Here is an 18,277-nt window from a genome sequence, read left to right as displayed (position 1 = left end):
AAAGGGAGTAAGCCGAAAAGAAAATGAATGAATGAATGATTACAGCTTATAAACAAACTAATGGTATTTTAAAATTTAATTAAGTCGTTCAACAGATTATTCTTTTTCAAATTTAAATATTTATACTAGAACACAACATGGTAGTGCACTAGAATACTGTCAAATATAAAACATTGCCACTCAATGACAGGAATAAAAAAAACTTTTTATTTTTATTTTTGAAGTCCAGGAAAACAGCAGGGCAATTAAACATGTATATACATTTTATTATGAAATGCATAAACTATTATCACTCTGACAAGAACAAAAATTAGATGGATAAAAACAAATAAAAAGATAGATAAAAAGAAAAAAAGATAAAACTAGACATAAAAGTTTGATTCCACAAATTGAATGATACATACATAATTATATGAACACAAAACAGATTAAAAACTAAATTTCGTAATGTGACAGTAATATACTGTGTTATAATGTGACTAATTATCATACACATTTTCACTTTTTTTGTCACAGTGACAATATTTGACCATTTTCAAACATGTAAATAAAAAAACAAAAACATGTATTTTTGCTACTCAACACTGTTGTAAATGTTCAGTATGAGGGACTGCATTTGTGGGTTATGTGTTTTTGTGTGATGGGTATTGCCCAGGCTCATGAAGCAGACGTGGACTTGGACTGTGGAGCAGTACCAGACTGTGGAGTAGTGGCAGACATGGGTTGAGAAGCAGAGGCAATCTGTAGAGCAATGTAGAGACTCTGCCCTAGAGTGATGATGGACTGTAAAGCACTGGCATGGAACAGAAGTGGGCCTGGGCCATGTTTTTTTTTTTTAATTTACATGTTTGAAAATGGTTAAATATTGTCACTCTGTGACAAGGAAAAAAAAAAAAAGAAAATGTGTATAATAATAATCAGTCTTTTGAACTCATTACAGCCTTCACGTCTGCTTTTGTCCATGGTCTTCTCATGTAGGTTGTTCTGCCAGTGCTAGAGCCTGAAAGCGAACAAGATGATTAACTGTTAGCATCACTGACTTTTAATAGATCATATCAACTGTTCATCAATATCGTTTAAAAGTCTCTTTCTTGGAAAAAAGGTTAATCCTTAGGTGTGCACTTACACCATAGTTATGCATCACACAACTACATGATTTAACAGCAACATATGTGAGTATAACTTTCAGTAGCTGCTTTGAATCATTGTAGACTACTGAAAGTGATATGACCTTTCAATGTAAAGAATATTCTTAATTTTAAAAAAAGGCAAGCAATGTTTTCATAATATTCCCTATTATATTTTTCCACTGAAGAAAGTCTTCCGGTTTTTAGTTTAGCTGAATAATAAAAAGGAAAAAACTGCAAAGGTCAATATTATGAGCACAAAAAATAAAATAAAAATATATAAAATTATAAAAATTAAGATTTATTTTTTTATTTTTTGTCAGCCAGATATCGCAGAACCCTATTTAAAAATGGCCGGATACAAAAGAGAAAGTGATAAATGAAAGACATTGACGAGAAATGTAGCATAGGAAAGAGCATTTGTGCATTTGCGCTACAAGCACTCCGATAGAAAGTCTGAACGTGTATTGAGTGCTGCTGGAAACATTGCAACTCCAACTAGGTCTGCTTAATCCAGACAATGTGTCAGCATGCTAGCTTTTCTGTCAAATAATTTAAAATATGAATCAAAAACAGTGGAGAGTTAGTAGCCTACGCTGTTTTTTCCTCAACATCTCACTTATATTGTTATCAATAGGCTAATATTTTTTGTTCTTCTTTTTCTTCTTCTTCCTATTATTATTAGTTACTATTTATATTATCACTGATACTGAAAAGTGTTATTTAGGCTATTTGTGAAGTTCTTAAAAATGTAAAATTTAATTATTATACAGGAGGGGGGAACCAGTGAATATTGTCCTCACCACTTAAAAAATGTGTAAATAAAAAAAAAAAAAAAAAAACTAAAAATAAAGGATAAAAGGAAAAGCATGCTCTTGATCATTTTTTATAATCTGATTTGTACATGCTGCTGTGTGTGTGCACTTAGCCTAGACTAGCAGAGCACACACATCTAAAGTTATCTTACTGTGAGCGTTTAAATGGTCAAATAGGTGTCAAAATGCTGTGTTCAGTGATCATTTATTAGATGCTTAAAGCACAGTTTGTTTCATATTTTTATTCTATTGTACATATTTCCCTTTGCTCATTTACAGGGAGGAAAATAACTGCATATATGCAATTGAAATCCGAATTATTAGCCCTCCTGAATTATTAGCAACCATTTTCCACCAATTTCTGTTTAATGGAAAGAAGATTTTTTTCAACCCATTTCTAAACATAATAGTTTTAATAACAAATTTTTTATAACTGATTTCATTCATCTTTGTTATGATGACAGCACATATTTTACTAGATATTTTTCAAAATACAAGCATTCAGATTAAAGTACGATTCAAAGGCTTAATTAGGATAATTGGGCAAGTCATTAATATTGACCTTAAAATAGGTTTCAAAATATTTAAACCTGCTTTTATTCTAGCCAAAATAAAACATTAAAAAAATATAATAGAAAATACTGTAAAAAAAATCCTGAATTTGTTAAACATCATTTTGGAAATATTTATTGAAAAAAGAAAAAAATTAAAATTCACAGGAGCGCTAATAATTTTGACTTCAGCTGAAAAATAGTTTTGAATAATCGTGTTTGCAATTATGACAAAAATAATCGTGATTATGATTTTTCCCATAATAGAGCAGCCCTAACTGTATGTGTAATGTAGCCTACAGTAGATTATGTGATGTGATCAATTAAAAAATACTTTTTCTTTTTTTCTTAGTAATAAACATGCTTTTACACTATACTGTATGCTTTAGAAAAGATACAATAGATGGTGAGAAGTATAGCCCCAGGCTGCAAAAATTAAACAAATATAAGAATGAAGTTGTTTAGCCTTTATAGTGCTCTATTAAATTGTGTTGGGGTAAAAAGAATGTTTACATTTCTTTGACTATCATGGCGATGTTATTACCTCAAATCTTAAACGTGGGCACATTGCAAGAAATGAAAATCGCGTCACAGCACACACTACAAAATATTAAGGTTATCGAGTCAATGAAACACATTACCTGATTGCAGTAAAACTTGCTTTATCAATAATTATTATTATTTATTATAGGCCAGGTTACAAATATTTGAAAATCTGTCACTACATGCAAAACACTCTCATGCACTCAAAATAGGTTCCCTTTTGCATAGCTATTAGTGGCAGTTATGAATTAAATAAATGGGCATATCGGCACGTAAGGTGAGTCGCCTATTATTTATCGTCTGTTTATTTTTCTCTGTTTATTTCTTTCACATGCATGCAGAGTGAACAGCCTGTGCTATTTCTGCTTGTTTAATAGAGCGCCTCCTCTTATAGCCGGCCTATTTCGGTATAAAGGACTACATTTTTTTTTTTAATACTGTATGCTATTCTATCCCCTATATTAAACACAGAAAATGTATAATTAAATATTAGAAACATAAATATTTTAAGTTTCTAAAAGCACATTTTAATGTTTAAGCATTGTTTATTGGCTGTCGGCGTCGATGATGTGCACCTCTCAAAAAATGTAACTACAAGTCGCAACGACACAGAGCGCAAGCTCGTGATTTTTTTGATGGTCGTGATTGGTCGGCTTGGCAGCGCTGACGAGTCTGGGGGCGGGACCAAGAGCCGTGCAAGTGGCGCGAGCCCAATAGAGCGATTGTTTACAAGTGTGGAGTCCCGTGAAGGAGTTTTGTTTTGTGTTTATCTCATAGTTAAAGTTGTTCCACGTCCGCCGGTTCCAGCCTCAAAATGAGTGAGTTTGAGCCACTTGTATGTTCAGGAAGCGTTTAGAAAAAACAAAACAACAGCGAAGAAACTTAACACAGAGGAACATTAACACCTCACTGCCAACTAGCGTTTCGAAAGTGTTAATGCAGACCAACAGAGACAGCGCGCAGAAGTAAAATAAACAGCTACGCGCGTTACATGTGCCGTGGGTTATGCCGGTCATAACGCAGAAGTATAAACCAGGCTTTATAAACTTTAATTTCATAAGTGCATACAATATAATATTAATAATAATAAGACAATTAGCATGTTTATCAGGGTAGACGACATGCAGTGAGTGGATAATTCCATATGTGCAATATGTCCATTTAAATCTCTTTATTTTGCTGTAATGGCTGTGCTGTGTTTGACTGGCAATAGCTTTTAGATTATAACCCACGAACCACTTATTAATATGCAGCCTTTTTTTGATTACATGGGGCCAGTTGCACCAGCAGTGTGTAAGTTAAAATGAAGCCTAGTTGTGACTTAAAGGGACACTAATTTACAATGTACGCACTACTAAATATTTCTGTGTTGCAGCATTTCACTTAGTTTAAACCTAACTCTGTGTTCCAACTAAAAATTTACCGCAGCCTCCCCCCATGTATAATGGTAGAAAAGAGATGACGGTGAGATTAGTTTACATCGAGGAGCTTGCGATGATCTCCCTCTATTCACAGCCTTATTTTCTTCCCAAATCTCGCATTTCTTTCGGTTTGTAAATGAAGAGTTTAATTTTGTTTCAAGGAGTGTTTTGTGTTAACATACATTTCTTTATGACTGGGTTTTTTCTCCCTGCTATTTTTTCTTTAACGTGTAGAATATTTAAAAAATCAAGTTTTATGTTTTGATAACTTTGTGTAATTTGTGTGCATTCACAGCAAATTTTCAAATAACAGTTATATGTAGATGCATTAGTTGCAGAATTCTAAATCAGTTTAACAATTGAAACACTTTTTATTTGATATTAGGTGATTTAATGCAACTACGTATGACTTTACGGAGAGCTTATGACCTTACTAACTACGGTTTGCCTTAAAAGCATGTGGTGCAACCGAAGTAAAAACAACTTTAGTTATAAACAAGCCAGTAGTTATTATTATTATTATTATTATTATTGTTATTATTATTATTACTACTACTACTATTATTATTATTAGGCAATTTTCTGAAGCAACCCCTGTAACCAATTTAGTGCTTTTGGGTTGTTGTTGTTTTCGGTTAAAGCGCAATGCCCCATTAACACCTCAGACAGGCTGCTTCATTAATAGCCAAACATTTTGTTTGAGATGAGGGCAGGGGTATATCTTGAGTATATTTCACAAGAAAGGTTGACACAAAATCCCCAGTTATATACCTTTTACCTATAGGCCAACTTATGGAAATGTAGGCTCATATAGGCTGTTTCTATTCACAGCAACTTATGGACTGAACTACGTGTTAATTAAAATTTCTATATTAGGCTCGTAGCAATTGATATTGGAGTCATGGAATATTGTTTGCATTTATTTTGCATATTGTTTGCAATATCCTACTTTAATAATAATAATAATAATTAATATTATATTTAAAAGTTTTTTCTATTTCTAAATAAATAGCCTACTGTAAATTAGGCCTACAACCATTAATGATTTATATAATTTATATATGAAATTAGAAATGAAATTCTTAATAATATTTGTAAAGGAAACAAAAATTGGTCTTATATGTGCCGTTATATATACTTCAATTAATATGGAAAATAAGTGCATGTTTTCACCAAAACTATGATAGATTTTTTTTAAAATGTGATTGTGTAAAACAATATAATTTGCAAATAAAATAATGTTTTTTTTTCTCTCTCTCTCTAAAGAAGTTGTTACCACCTCGTTTAGAGCATCATTATGGGCATTTTACATTATAACTAATGTGGTTCAAACAATAGATCTATGACAGAGAAACTACAGGTTTTGGGACACACTTGTCACTACATCGTTCTTTTCCCAAACGACACATTGTACTATGATATTTCTGCCGTGAGTTATGTTGTTATTTGGGAAACCCAGCCCTGGTGCAGAGCCAGAGGAAGAAGCGCGCTGCGCTTGTGGAGCAGATAAGAAGCTAGAGAAGCTTCAAGACCAGGGGAGAATTTCCCAAACAACGACATATCTGAATGAAGGGGTAATCTACTGTATTTTAGCCTAATTATTATTTCTAATGTTTACACACTGTGAAATAGGCTAATCCAATCTTAAAAAAAAAAAAAAACACTAAATCAATTTTTGTGAATTGTTTTTATTCCGAGCTAAATAACATTTTAGAAAATGTTGCATATCAAGCTATTGGTATCTCCTCGCGGTTGAAATTGGCTGTTATGCGAAAAAAAAAGAACAAATATTAGCTCGCAGGCTAGTTGCTTTTTAGATTTAATTAAAGCCTATATTCAGCTGACAGCGCACACTCAGCCGCGATACAGAGAGAAAAAGTAATTAATAGATTCTTTAATGTAAACGACTAAGAAAAACTTTGGCTATATACTCGGGAGAGAACGTACTGAGATCTAGACTGGCTGTAAAATATATACACCATTAGTAATAGTTAATCAACGCATTTTATTTAAAAAAATCTACTCATTTTAATATTGCGATTTTTATATTTTTTAGACAATGTCTGTTTTTATTAACTTTTCTGTCATTTATTTCAAATTTGTCATTATTTTGTTAATTTGATGACGTTAATATTTTACATAGGCTATTTTATATACACATCTAAAATCCTTTGGCATTCAAATTAAGGTTGTGACGATGAGGAAATTTCCCCACCGGTTAATCGACATGTGACAACACCGGTAATACCGGTATCACCGTGGGGGTCGGGTTTCCTCTTTTCTTTCTGCTTTTAAATAGCTTATAAATGCATATTATACTTTCAATTTCAGTTTTGCGGGAATTGCCAATTCGGCGTAAATTGTTTGAATGGACGAATGTGATGAATGTTAGAATGTTTTTAAAACGAATAAGAAAATAAAATAGCAAGATAAGTAATTAAATTGCACAAAGTTTAAATACGATTAAACAAAATGAACAAGAAACAAATATAAAAGAAAAACTTTCAAAATTACATTACAAAAATGACAGGTTGACACAGTCTTTAAAAAAAAGAAATAAATAAAACACTGTAAATTGGCATTTATTAACAGTGAGGTTTACTTGTTCTTTGCGAGGAATCCTGGCCAATATGTTGACCATCTCTGGCTTAAGATGGGATCTTGTGGGGCTCACTATGTTCCCCATCGTGCTGAACACACCCTTAGATGAGCAGCTTGTTGCACGTAAAGATACTTTTTGGTTACATTTGCTAACAGGGGGAACATGTTTGGTTGTCTTTTGTTGTCCTACCTGACTTCAATTTCTTAATGTATTATTTAGCCTAATGCATTATATATTAATAGCTTAGTCCTTATGAACAATCCGTTTATAAAATAGCCTTATTAACGAATTTATAGGCTAGTGAGGAATAAACCGAATATGAAATATGATCCTTGCATAATGATCACAACTAAACAAGCTAGCACTCATTTTATAGATAAACTTTAAATAAAAAAGAAAGAAATGTTAAGAAATTAAACATTGTGTAAAAAATTTAAAGACAGGCTAGATAAAAGTAATTTTATTTAACAGGCTAAAAAAATAATCAACATGTAAATGTATAAATATTTCGATAAGTATTGTTATGGAATATTTATAACTATATGATCTTGCTTTTTTTGGTTATATCGATACCAGCTTTGAGCTCTCTTACAAGCACAGTTGACAGGCGCAGGTTTCTTATGTCACTGTCAGTGGCGGATTACACACAGCATACCCTGGCAAGATGTTTTATTTGTTGTCGATTGGCGTGTTGTTCCTTTTTTAAAACACCTTTTATTTTTAAAATCCCTCAAGGTAATGTTGTCTATCGAGTTATATAGTCTCCCTCGGAGATATTGTAGTTCAGTAACGTGGTGCGCAGCATATAACCGTGAAGCTTAAATAGGCTGAGCATATTTTTATTAATATTAAGACACATTAATACAAACTAACCACCCTTTGATTTTTTTTCGTTTACGTATATTTTTATCAAACGAAAAATGCAATGAATAGTTTAATTTGGTTTTCATTTTATTGGAATTAATATAATTAATAGGCTACACAACTCCTATTGGCTCGAATTGCGTTTTGACAGATAAGGCGTAACTTTCTGGCTCAAAGATATTTGTGCCTGTTAATTTCAGCGCTGTATTTTGACAGATTTCGCAAAGGCTTCAGCTGTTCTACCTGTCAGCTGGTACCAGCCTCAGTTTTGCGACTTGACCTGTGTGGCGTTTCGATGTCTGAATGATAGCGAGAGAGAGATGAGATCAGACCTCAGATTCGATGTGTAGCCGCACTTCACAGTTACTTTATAGCAATTTTTAATATTGGCTCACCTAAATTAACTTTTCATTTATTAAAAGCCGAAATATTTCCAGACAGATGAAGCAACTTTCGGTTTTTAAAGAGAGCGGCCTCGGTGATAAAAGACGCGCGCACACACAGGTTACATTCTTGTAGGCATATTCATCTTTTATTTTTTTACATGAAATGCATAAAGTGCAAAAAAGAAGAGCTGAACTTCGGAAAAAGTGCTCACTTCAGTTGCCGTGATGATTGCTTTGTTTCTCTGCAGTTGGCTTGTCAATGGCGCGGCATTGCTACATCATTCTTGTTTTAATAAAAATAAGATGTTTATTATTAAACACTGTGAGATGATGGTCGCTTGATTTTTAAAATGAGAGTATGCCTTGCATATTTATTCTCATGTGATAAATGAAATATGACGCATTACTATGTTCAGATTTTCATTATAAAGCATGCTCTGGTCTTAAGTAAATTATTACAAATTGTATTTTCCATTTAATTAAAATAAATATTTAATAAAAAAATAAATAAAAAAAACGAATACTTAGAAAAAACAAATGTGAGGACGGTGTCACGGTAAAAACGTGATGTCACCAGTGTTGCGTCTTAAAACCGGTATCACCGTCAACACCTTCAAGCCTAATTTGCTTTGAACTTGAGAGAGAAAAGCGAATTTTACCTGTCAGCGGCTGCACATTGCTCCTAAATAGCATAAAGCATTTCTTTTTGATTTCAGTCTTTTGTAACATTCTTTTTTTTTTTTACCTTAACCCATTAAAAAAAAAGTGTCATAATAAATACAATTATTATTAAAAATGCAATTAAGTTTTGTTTGTCGCATAGTTAACTATGTGATGTGGGTAAATGGTGTGTTTCAATGCTGCAAGTCCTATATTTCAAACCTGCGGGAAGCACTGTAATTGATCGTTTTTTTTCCCAATAAAGTGGTGTAATAAATACATTACAATTTTTAATTAAAAGTTATTCACATTAAATAATAATAATAAAAAAACATTGGTTTAAAGAATGTTAAAAACGCAGGATTATGTTTTAAATAACTCCAAATCGAGGGATTCATTTTAGGCCTCAACAAACTACAAAACGTCAATGCAAATTAATGCAATACTATATGTAAAAATAAACTATTATATACTATAGTGGCCTATAGCCTATAAAAAATGGTCAATATTGCCTTTTTTTCTCATCTCGCTCAGCACGTGTGCATTGAATCGCAAGTGACAGATACAGAGGAAATTAATAAAAACAATATAGGCTAGAATTAAAATAATATAGCCCACCTAGCAGTTTTCTTTAAAATTATAATAGGCCTGTATATAAAAATGGACAGAAAATTCTTGTAGGCCTTTTGTGATGTTCAGTTATAAAAATGCTTATCTGTACATTTGTAAAACTGTCCTGTTTAGGCTATACTGCTACTGCTTTTGAAAAGGAAAAAATAGTCTGGGCTATACTTTGAATTAATCAAAAACAGTTATAGGTTCAGTTTGAAATTTAACTTGATAAACAGTTAATAATGGCACCTGATGTTCACAGAAATATCAATGGGGCGTCGATTAGGGATGTTCGGTTCTGGATTTTTTGGATGAGACTCTTAACTCCTAATTTTGGAGTCGGTGGAATACATATGCATTCACTTAAAATAGTGCAAGGATTAAATATGCCGTCTCATATCGCACTTTACACAATGCTACTGCGTCAATTCCAACATTGTGTTGTTCTCTGGTCAGATAAAACCAGCAGTAAATCATTTCCAGCCAAAATAAAACCTAAATTATCAACCTAAACTTTTTTACAGCATATTTTAATTGTCTAGTTTAACTAGTTTAGTTTAACTTAGAAAATTACAATGCAATCTTGGAGACATAAAGTTAAAACATAATTTTAATATCAAAATGTTTAATGGAAAGATGAGTGGCTGTTCATTAACAAATAATCCCAACTGAGCCCAAACAATGTTAAAAACTATATAGAATAGTCTAATTATTTAGTATAGTCCAAGTATCTAAATACTTTACAGAGAGAATAAAATAATCTGTGGTTGTTCATTTCTTTGTTTATTGATCGGTTGAAGCGTCAAAAAATAAAGTAGCTAGCTTTTTCATTTGATTTAATGACCAATTAAATATTAAACCACATACATGAAATATTTAACTTAAATAATTCATTCATAAACAAACCTAAAATAATAAATAAAAGCAGTGTGACAGATTAGTATATGCTTTAAGGCACAGTCTCTCTTGTAAATGTGGTTTTCTTTAAAGTGTACTTTTAAATAGCTCATTACTTTACTCTTAAATATTACTGTTTGTTTGTGCAATTTGTTCATTATTGTAATTTAATAAAGGTGTGTTAATGAGACGGCGGAAGAAAAGGAGTGAGTCAGACCTAGTTTTTGAACATTTTACCTTGACTATATTTTTATTTAAAAATCCTCTTTTGGAAGTTTTTGCGTTCCCTCGCAGATGTTTTGCGTTCTCGCAAAACTGTTTTTCCACAAACACTTCCTGTTCACTTCATACATGTCAACCCTCCTGTTTAACCAGGATTCTCCCAACCCTTCCGTTTTTGCTGGGATTCTCCCATATTTCTCTTTCGTTCCATTAAAGCTGTGGGTCGATCATCGCTCTTCATATGCAACCTGTGAATTAGCAAATGCATGTATACGGATGTGCTAGGTATGATAAACTGATCCCAGATCAGATTCTATACACACCATTTAAAGCGACACCTCTGTTATCAAACAAGTGATGAGCAGCAAATGAATCTCTCATTTTCTTTTATTTCATAACAGAGGTGTCAATTTAAGAATGCACAGATCTATAATGAAAGTATTCCATTACTTAAGTAACTGTTTGTGCTCATTAAAGAGAAAATGAGTTGTGTTCAAAATAAAACACACAGGACGGACATGTTTACATGTTGTTAAGTATATTTGTCTGTTTAAACACAGATCTGAATCCTGCACTTTAGCTCCTCTTTAAACGGCATGTACAGAAGTTGATCTGGGATCAGTTTATCATTCCCTGATTCAGAGGTTGCATATGAAGGGCGATGATCAACCCACAGCTTTTAATGGAAAGAAAGTAAATGCAGACATTTTTATATTTGTTTCAGAATGCTTTCAAAAATAAAAATATATGAGAAATATGGGAAAATACTTAACAATAGGATGATAGAGGGATAGAATGGTAAAATACGGGAGGGTTGACAGGTATGAAGTGAACAGGAAGTCTGGATAATGCAAAACATCTTTGTGAGGGAACAAAAACTTAAAATATATATATATATTCCTATCACTGTTTTTTTTTTCTACCACCTTTTTTTTTTCTCCCACTCAGTTTTTTTTTCTTCCACCCAATTTTTTCTTCACCATCACGTCCCTTCCGAGTCTCCGTACTAATGCCTTAAAATGTAACTTAATAAATTTTTTTTAATGACATTTCATTGTAACATTTAACTTTTTCCTAACACTGATTTTGGTTGGTTAAGGTTTTTTGAAGCATGATTCAGTAATGCTGATTTTACTATATTTATTTACCGGTTATAGAATAGTCTAACCGTGGATTGGCTTGCATGTATGGGCATAGTTTGACGTCTTTACCTAAAACTTTAAACCTTTATAGGCCTATTATAGGCCCATATAAGGATAATAAAATTTGATATAAAGCACTCGTTTGGCAATGAACCATGATCTGTCTGCGTTGATAAATGGTATAAAATCAATAATAGCAAAACTGCATATCATTATTACTATAAAAAAGTATATTACTGCCTTGAGTAACTTGGGCAGTAATGCAAAGTAATAATTAATGTGAATAAATAGCCTAAATGAAAGGAACAAGAGGGACCAAAATTAGTCATGGGATTAAAATGCCTCCTCAGTTATGATATCCTGGCGCTGGGCCTGCTACCACCGCAAGTATATTATAAACATGCGGGAAGTAGGGCTATGCAATTAATCGAAAATTCGATTTTGATTATGGCTTCAAACGAATATGAAATTCATTAATCGAGATAAAAAGATTGTTGCATCATATATCGTCCTCTTTTCAGTTGTACACATTTGTTGCTCTGCAAAGCTCAGTTTCACGTGAATATTACTAAAAGCATGCATTGTAATTTTGCAGCACGGCATGTGCATCATTCATTGATGTACATTCGAATCATTCATGTTTTAAAAGCATGAATGAGACCGCATGGTGTGTGTATGCGGCACACACATATTCGCACACTGTGTGCTCAGAGCAAAGCACACACATCTAAAGTTATCTTAATGTGAGCATTTTAATGGTCAAATAGGTATCAAAACGCGATGTTCAGTGATTATTCATATTAACTCTCATTTATGTAATAAACAAACGAGTTGAGAATCAAAAGACATGTGAAAGAGAAACCATAAATCAGAACCGTACTGCTCTTAAAGTGAAAGTGCGTGATATTCCTGCTGCCGACTGTTTTTACCATTAATCAAACAACAAAAGAAGACAATCCCTCACTGTTCTTGACTGAAGGACTTTAGTAGCTATAATAAAAGTTTTTTTTTTTTTTACAGTGAAGATGCTTAAAGCACAGTATGTTTCATATTTTTATTCTATTGTACATATTTCCCTTTCCTTTGCAGGGAGGAAAATAAATGAATACAGTTGAAATCTAAATTATTAGCCCTCCTGAATTATTAGCAACCCTTTTCCCTCCAATTTCTGATTAATGGAAAGACTTTTTTTTTTAACCCATTTCTAAACATAATAGTTTTAATAACAAATTTTTTATAACTGATTTCATTCATCTTTGTTATGATGACAGCACATATTTTACTAGATATTTTTCAAAATACAAGCATTCAGATTAAAGTACGATTCAAAGGCTTAATTAGGATAATTAGGCAAGTCATTGTATACCAGTAATTTCTTCTGCTGACCATCAAAAACTATTTTGCTTAAGGGTGCTATTAATATTGACCTTAAAATAGATTTCAAAATATTTAAACCTGCTTTTATTTTAGCTGAATTAAACAAATAAGACTTTCTCCAAAGGAAAAAATATTATAGGAAATACTGTGAAAAATTCCTGAATCTGTTAAACATCATTTGGGAAATATTTATAAAAAATAATAATAATAATTTCACAGGAGCCCTAATAATTTTGACTGATAATCATTTTGAATAATTGTGATTAAAATTATGACCAAAATAATCGTGATTATGATTTTTCCCATAATAGAGCAGCCCTAGCGGGAAGCACTGTAATTATTAAAAAAATAAGGTGTGTATTAAGGACATTTCAGTATTTATTATGTGTTGTTCACAATAAATGATAATCATATTAATAAAAACACTGATTTAAAAAGTATTTTGTGACACCTACATCCATCATTACAAACACAGGTTTGTTTTAAAATAATAACTCTGTACCAAAGCGTTTATTTTAGGCCTGTATAAACTATAAAACATCTCTGCAAATTAATGCAATGCAATATAAAAAAACAAAATTCAATATTTTGTCAATATTGCCTTGTTGTCTCTCAGCGCATACGCACTGAACTTCAAGTAACATACAGAAAAAATAATTTAAAATAATGTAGCACACCTTGCAGCTTTCTTTTAAATTATGATAGGCCTGTATATAAAAATAGCGCCAGACCGTTTCTCTTATTTTGCTGGTAATGTTTTTAAATAAATAATTAGGCCTACTTAAATATTTATTTGCTATTAATGTACAGTAATTGAGACAAAACAACATAATAGTAAAATATAAATATAATAAAAGTAAAATAAGAGTAATAATAAGAAAAAAATAAGATTTTTAATAGGTAAAAATAAGAGTAAAATATAATCAACAAAATGTAAATTAAAACTGTGAATGAATAGGTAAATAAAAAGCTTATTTATTGACCATCTTAGTCCTATCACTTTAAAATAACAAACACTGTTTATCTATCTATATTTAGGCTAAAACACTGCTTTATTTAATAAGGCCTACTCATTGCATTTATGCTTGTACTTTCATTTTAGTTGTATTTTAATTCTTTATGTCTTCTTTATTCTTTAATTTTATAATGAATCCTCTTTGAACTTAACAAGTTTACAATGATAATAAACTTGTTCACAAGTATGTATTGATTAATGAAGAAATTATAATGCTTTGTTTCATTGTTTATCTTTATTTACAAATAGAAGAGTATTTACAGCTACTGTATAGGCTACGTTTTGAAGAAAAAAAAAAGAAAAAAAAACAGAACTGAACTGAAACTAAATTATTAAAAATAAACTTGTGAAACTTAATTTATGTCTTGCGGCAAAACTATTTGTATTATACTTTTAGTGATCTGCTTGAGGTAGGTCAATTTATTTTTATGTTTTTGATGAAGTAGCATTCAACTTAAGCTCTTTAGATCATGCACTGGACCGTTTCTCAGTGTTTCGCCGCAATGTCTTTAAATAAATAATTATTTAGGCCTATTTTTATTTTTAATTAATTTTTTATTATTCATTTATTGTTATGTACAATAATTTAGACATAAAATGAGATAGTAAAATATAATCAACAACGAAAATGTAAATAAAAAAGTAAATGAAAAAGCTTATTTAATGACTGTCTTAGTCCTATCAAAACAGCAAACACTGAACATCTCTTTATATTTTGGCTAAAACATTGCTTTATTTATTTATTTAGGCCTACTTATTTGTTTTTACTATGTGTTTGTGCTTTCATTTTAGTTAGCTTTTATTTCTTTAATTCTATTTTCCAAAATTAACCCTCATTGCACTTAAGGGCCCTATCATACACCCGGCGCAATGTGGCGCAATGCACGACACAATAGTTTTTTTCAGTTCATTCATAACAATTTGCTTTTGTATGTTATTATTAGCAGTATTAATTATAATATCCATATTTTTATTTGTTTTATTAAAAAAAAGCTTAGATTTGCCCACCTGTCAGGTTTTAGACCATATGCGGGCAACATGTGTTTTAGGATATAACTCAGGTTTATGACAACACTTAGTTATTATTGTTCATTTATTCGTTTGCTGGAAATTAGAACTGCATTTAGAAATAGTTTTGAAACAAATATTTCCGCTTAACAAACGCAATTAATTATTATTATTAGGCTAACTGATGTCTGTGCGTAAAGATTTTCCTATCCACCAAGAGCGAAAGTGAAAGTAGATCATTTATCTCTCATTCTTGCGCGGTAGATGCTCTGTTTAACAGTTTTCTGTTAAAAATAACTGTTAACTGTTTGCTTGTGAAATGCTCAGTTTTTCCACATAAACTTACTTTACGTCATGTAAATAGCAAATGCGCTTATGGCACGATGCAAGGCTATTAAAGGGAATGGGAGATGAGACTCTGATTGGTTTATTCTCAAAATACACCTATAACTCATTAAGAAAATAAACTCAACCCTTTAGATCATGCTTAAAATTTGCTTAAAATAAAAAAGGCCTAAAATGCACATTATTTTCAAAGTAATTTTAGTTACTTAGTTTCTTCCTGCATTGTTATTGACAGAAATTCTTACCATCACCACCATCACTGTCTGGCTTCCTGGATTTCTGTCAAGATTCACCTGTTATTTCCTGAAGGGAGAAAGTGAGAGAGACATTATTATTCACTTATTTAAATTATTTTATTATTTTAATTAATTATTAAAACGTGCACTCATTGACTTCCATGTTATTATTTTTCGTACTATTGGACTTTTCTACTTTACGAGTTTATTTTTTTCTGTTAAACAAAAAACAAGGTATTTTGATGGAAGAAGAAAACCTGCAATCATTGACTTCCAAAATAAAAACACTAAAAATATGGAAGTCAATGAGTACAGGTTTTCATCTTCCATCTTCTTTTGTGTTTAACAGAAAAAATAAACCCATAAAGGGTGTGCAAATGATGACACATTTGTCATTTTTGGGTATGAGCCAGTCACAGAGTTGTTTTCTACAGAGGTTTGTTAATTCTTGACAAAAGAATTTCCAACCTCTGTAGAAAACAACTCTGTGTTGGTCAAAGCGACTGGCTCATGGAGGTACTGAAACAGAAAATCAAAGATAAAGAAAATTCAACATTCGTTTACTTACTTTTAAAGTCAAGCATAACAAACCATGCCCTCATAAACCATGAAGAAACACACGTTATAATTATCTACTGCTAGCACCATGTAAACCTACACATACTGTGTCCTCATAAACCATGAAGAAACACAGATTGAAGGAAGTGAAGGATGAGCAAATTTGTCATTTTTGGGTGAACTATCTTTTTAAGGAGTTTCAAAATAGCATTACAAAAGAATTAACAAACCTCTGTAGAAGACAGCTCTGTTTGTGTTTGTCAAAGCGACTGGCTTATGGAGGTGCTGAAAGAGAAAAGTAAAGAAAGATGAAGGAAACATGACATTCGCTTACTGAAAGCTTTAAGTCTTGCAAAACCAATCATGTCCTCATAAACCATGAAGAAACACACACGTTATAAAATAACAGTCTACTAGTAACATTGTAAACCTACACATACTGTGTCCTCATAAACCATGAAGAAACACACAGATTTAATAAAACAATAGTCTACTGCTAAGTCACATCCAATCATCCAATACTTGGTCCTCATAAACCATGACTAAACACACAGGACTGCTACACTGCATTTAGCAGAAATAGGAAACTGTTATTTTAGCACTTAAAAGGATGGTTCATCCAAAAATGAAAATGTACTTGCTATTAATATACCCCAAAGCATTCCAACCCTTTATGGGTTAATTTCTTCTGATAAACAACAAAAACAAGATATTTTGATGGAAGAAGAAAACCTGCAATCATTGACTTCCATAATAGAAAACACAAAAAATATGAAAGTCAATGGTTACAGGTTTCCATCTTCTTTCGTGTTTAACAGAAAAATAAACCCATAAAGATTTAAAACAAGTAAAGGGTGAGCAAATGATGACACAATTGTCATTTTTGGGTGTACTATCCCTTTACTATGCCCTCATATACCATGAAGAAACATGTTATAATAGTCTACTGCTAGCACTATGTAAACCTATGTAAACCTACACATACTGTGTCCTCATATACCATGAAGAAACACACAGATTTAATAAAACAACAACCTACTGCTAAGTCACATCCAATAGACATACTTGGTCCTCATAAACCATGACTAAACACACAGGACTGCTAAACTGCATTTAGTAAAAATAGGAAACTGTCATTTTAGCACTTAAAGTGATGGTTCACCCAAAAATGAACATTTACTTACTATGAATTTACCCTCAAGTGTTCCAAACCTTTAAGGGTTTATTAATTCTGATAAAAAACAAAAACGAGATATTTTGATGGAAGAAAAAAATCTGCAATTATTGACTTCCACAATAGAAAAAAACAATATATGAAAGTTAATGGTTACAGGTTTCCATCTTTTTTAAAGCATTTTATTTTGTCTTTAAAGAAAATAATTAAACCTTTAAACGTTTGGAACAAGTAAAGGGTGAGCAAACGATGACATAATTGTCATTTTTGGGTGAACTATCCCTTTAAGGAGTGTCAAAACAGCTTGACAAAAGAATTAACAAACCTCTGTAGAAGACAACTCTGTGTTTGTCGAAGCATTTAGCTCATTGGGGTACTGAAAGAGAGAAGCAAAGATAAAGAAAATTTTACATTCGTTTACTAACTGTTTTAGGTTTTGCATTACAAACTATGCCCTCATAAACCATGAAGAAACACACAGATTTAATAAAACAATAGTCTACTGCTAAGTCACATCCAATAGACATACTTGGTCCTCATAAACCATGACTAAACACACAGGACTGCTACACTGCATTTAGCAGAAATAGGAAACTGTTATTTTAGCACTTAAAAGCATGGTTCATCCAAACATGAAAATGTACTTACTATTAATATACCCCAAAGCATTCCAACCCTTTATAGGTTTATTTCTTCTGATAAACAACAAAACAAGGTATTTT

At 31.7% G+C, this 18,277-nt stretch overlaps 1 protein-coding gene and 1 long non-coding RNA gene across 40 annotated transcripts in view; both read right to left on the bottom strand.

The window, feature by feature from the left end:
- The window catches only part of LOC141380661 (uncharacterized), a 155,060-nt gene that overhangs the window by 97,514 nt on the left and 39,269 nt on the right, over positions 1-18,277 (bottom strand). The window lies entirely within an intron of this gene.
- LOC147830970 (uncharacterized) overlaps positions 62-18,277 on the bottom strand; it is a 33,079-nt gene continuing 14,863 nt past the window's right edge. For 26 of the 38 annotated variants that reach the window (XR_015524872.1, XM_087309389.1, XM_087309397.1 and 23 more), the window contains 4 exons: positions 17,881-17,931; positions 16,612-16,666; positions 15,833-15,890; positions 62-1,000 (listed from right to left, as the gene is read on the bottom strand). Coding sequence is in view for 2 of the 38 variants with exons in the window: in XM_087309384.1 (XP_087165510.1) it covers positions 17,921-17,931 (11 nt within the window). In the remaining 36 variants the exon portion in view is untranslated. Of the gene's footprint in view, positions 1,001-15,793; positions 15,891-16,611; positions 16,667-17,880; positions 17,932-18,277 lie in introns of all 38 variants that reach the window. The other 12 variants (XM_087309390.1, XM_087309402.1, XM_087309395.1 and 9 more) reach the window with 3 other exon arrangements.

The sequence above is a fragment of the Danio rerio genome, chromosome 24, assembly GCF_052040795.2.
Source record: "Danio rerio strain M-AB ecotype USA chromosome 24, GRCz13ab, whole genome shotgun sequence".
NCBI classification, from domain to species: Eukaryota; Metazoa; Chordata; class Actinopteri; order Cypriniformes; family Danionidae; genus Danio; species Danio rerio.
This window is presented reverse-complemented; position numbering and strand designations above follow the sequence as displayed.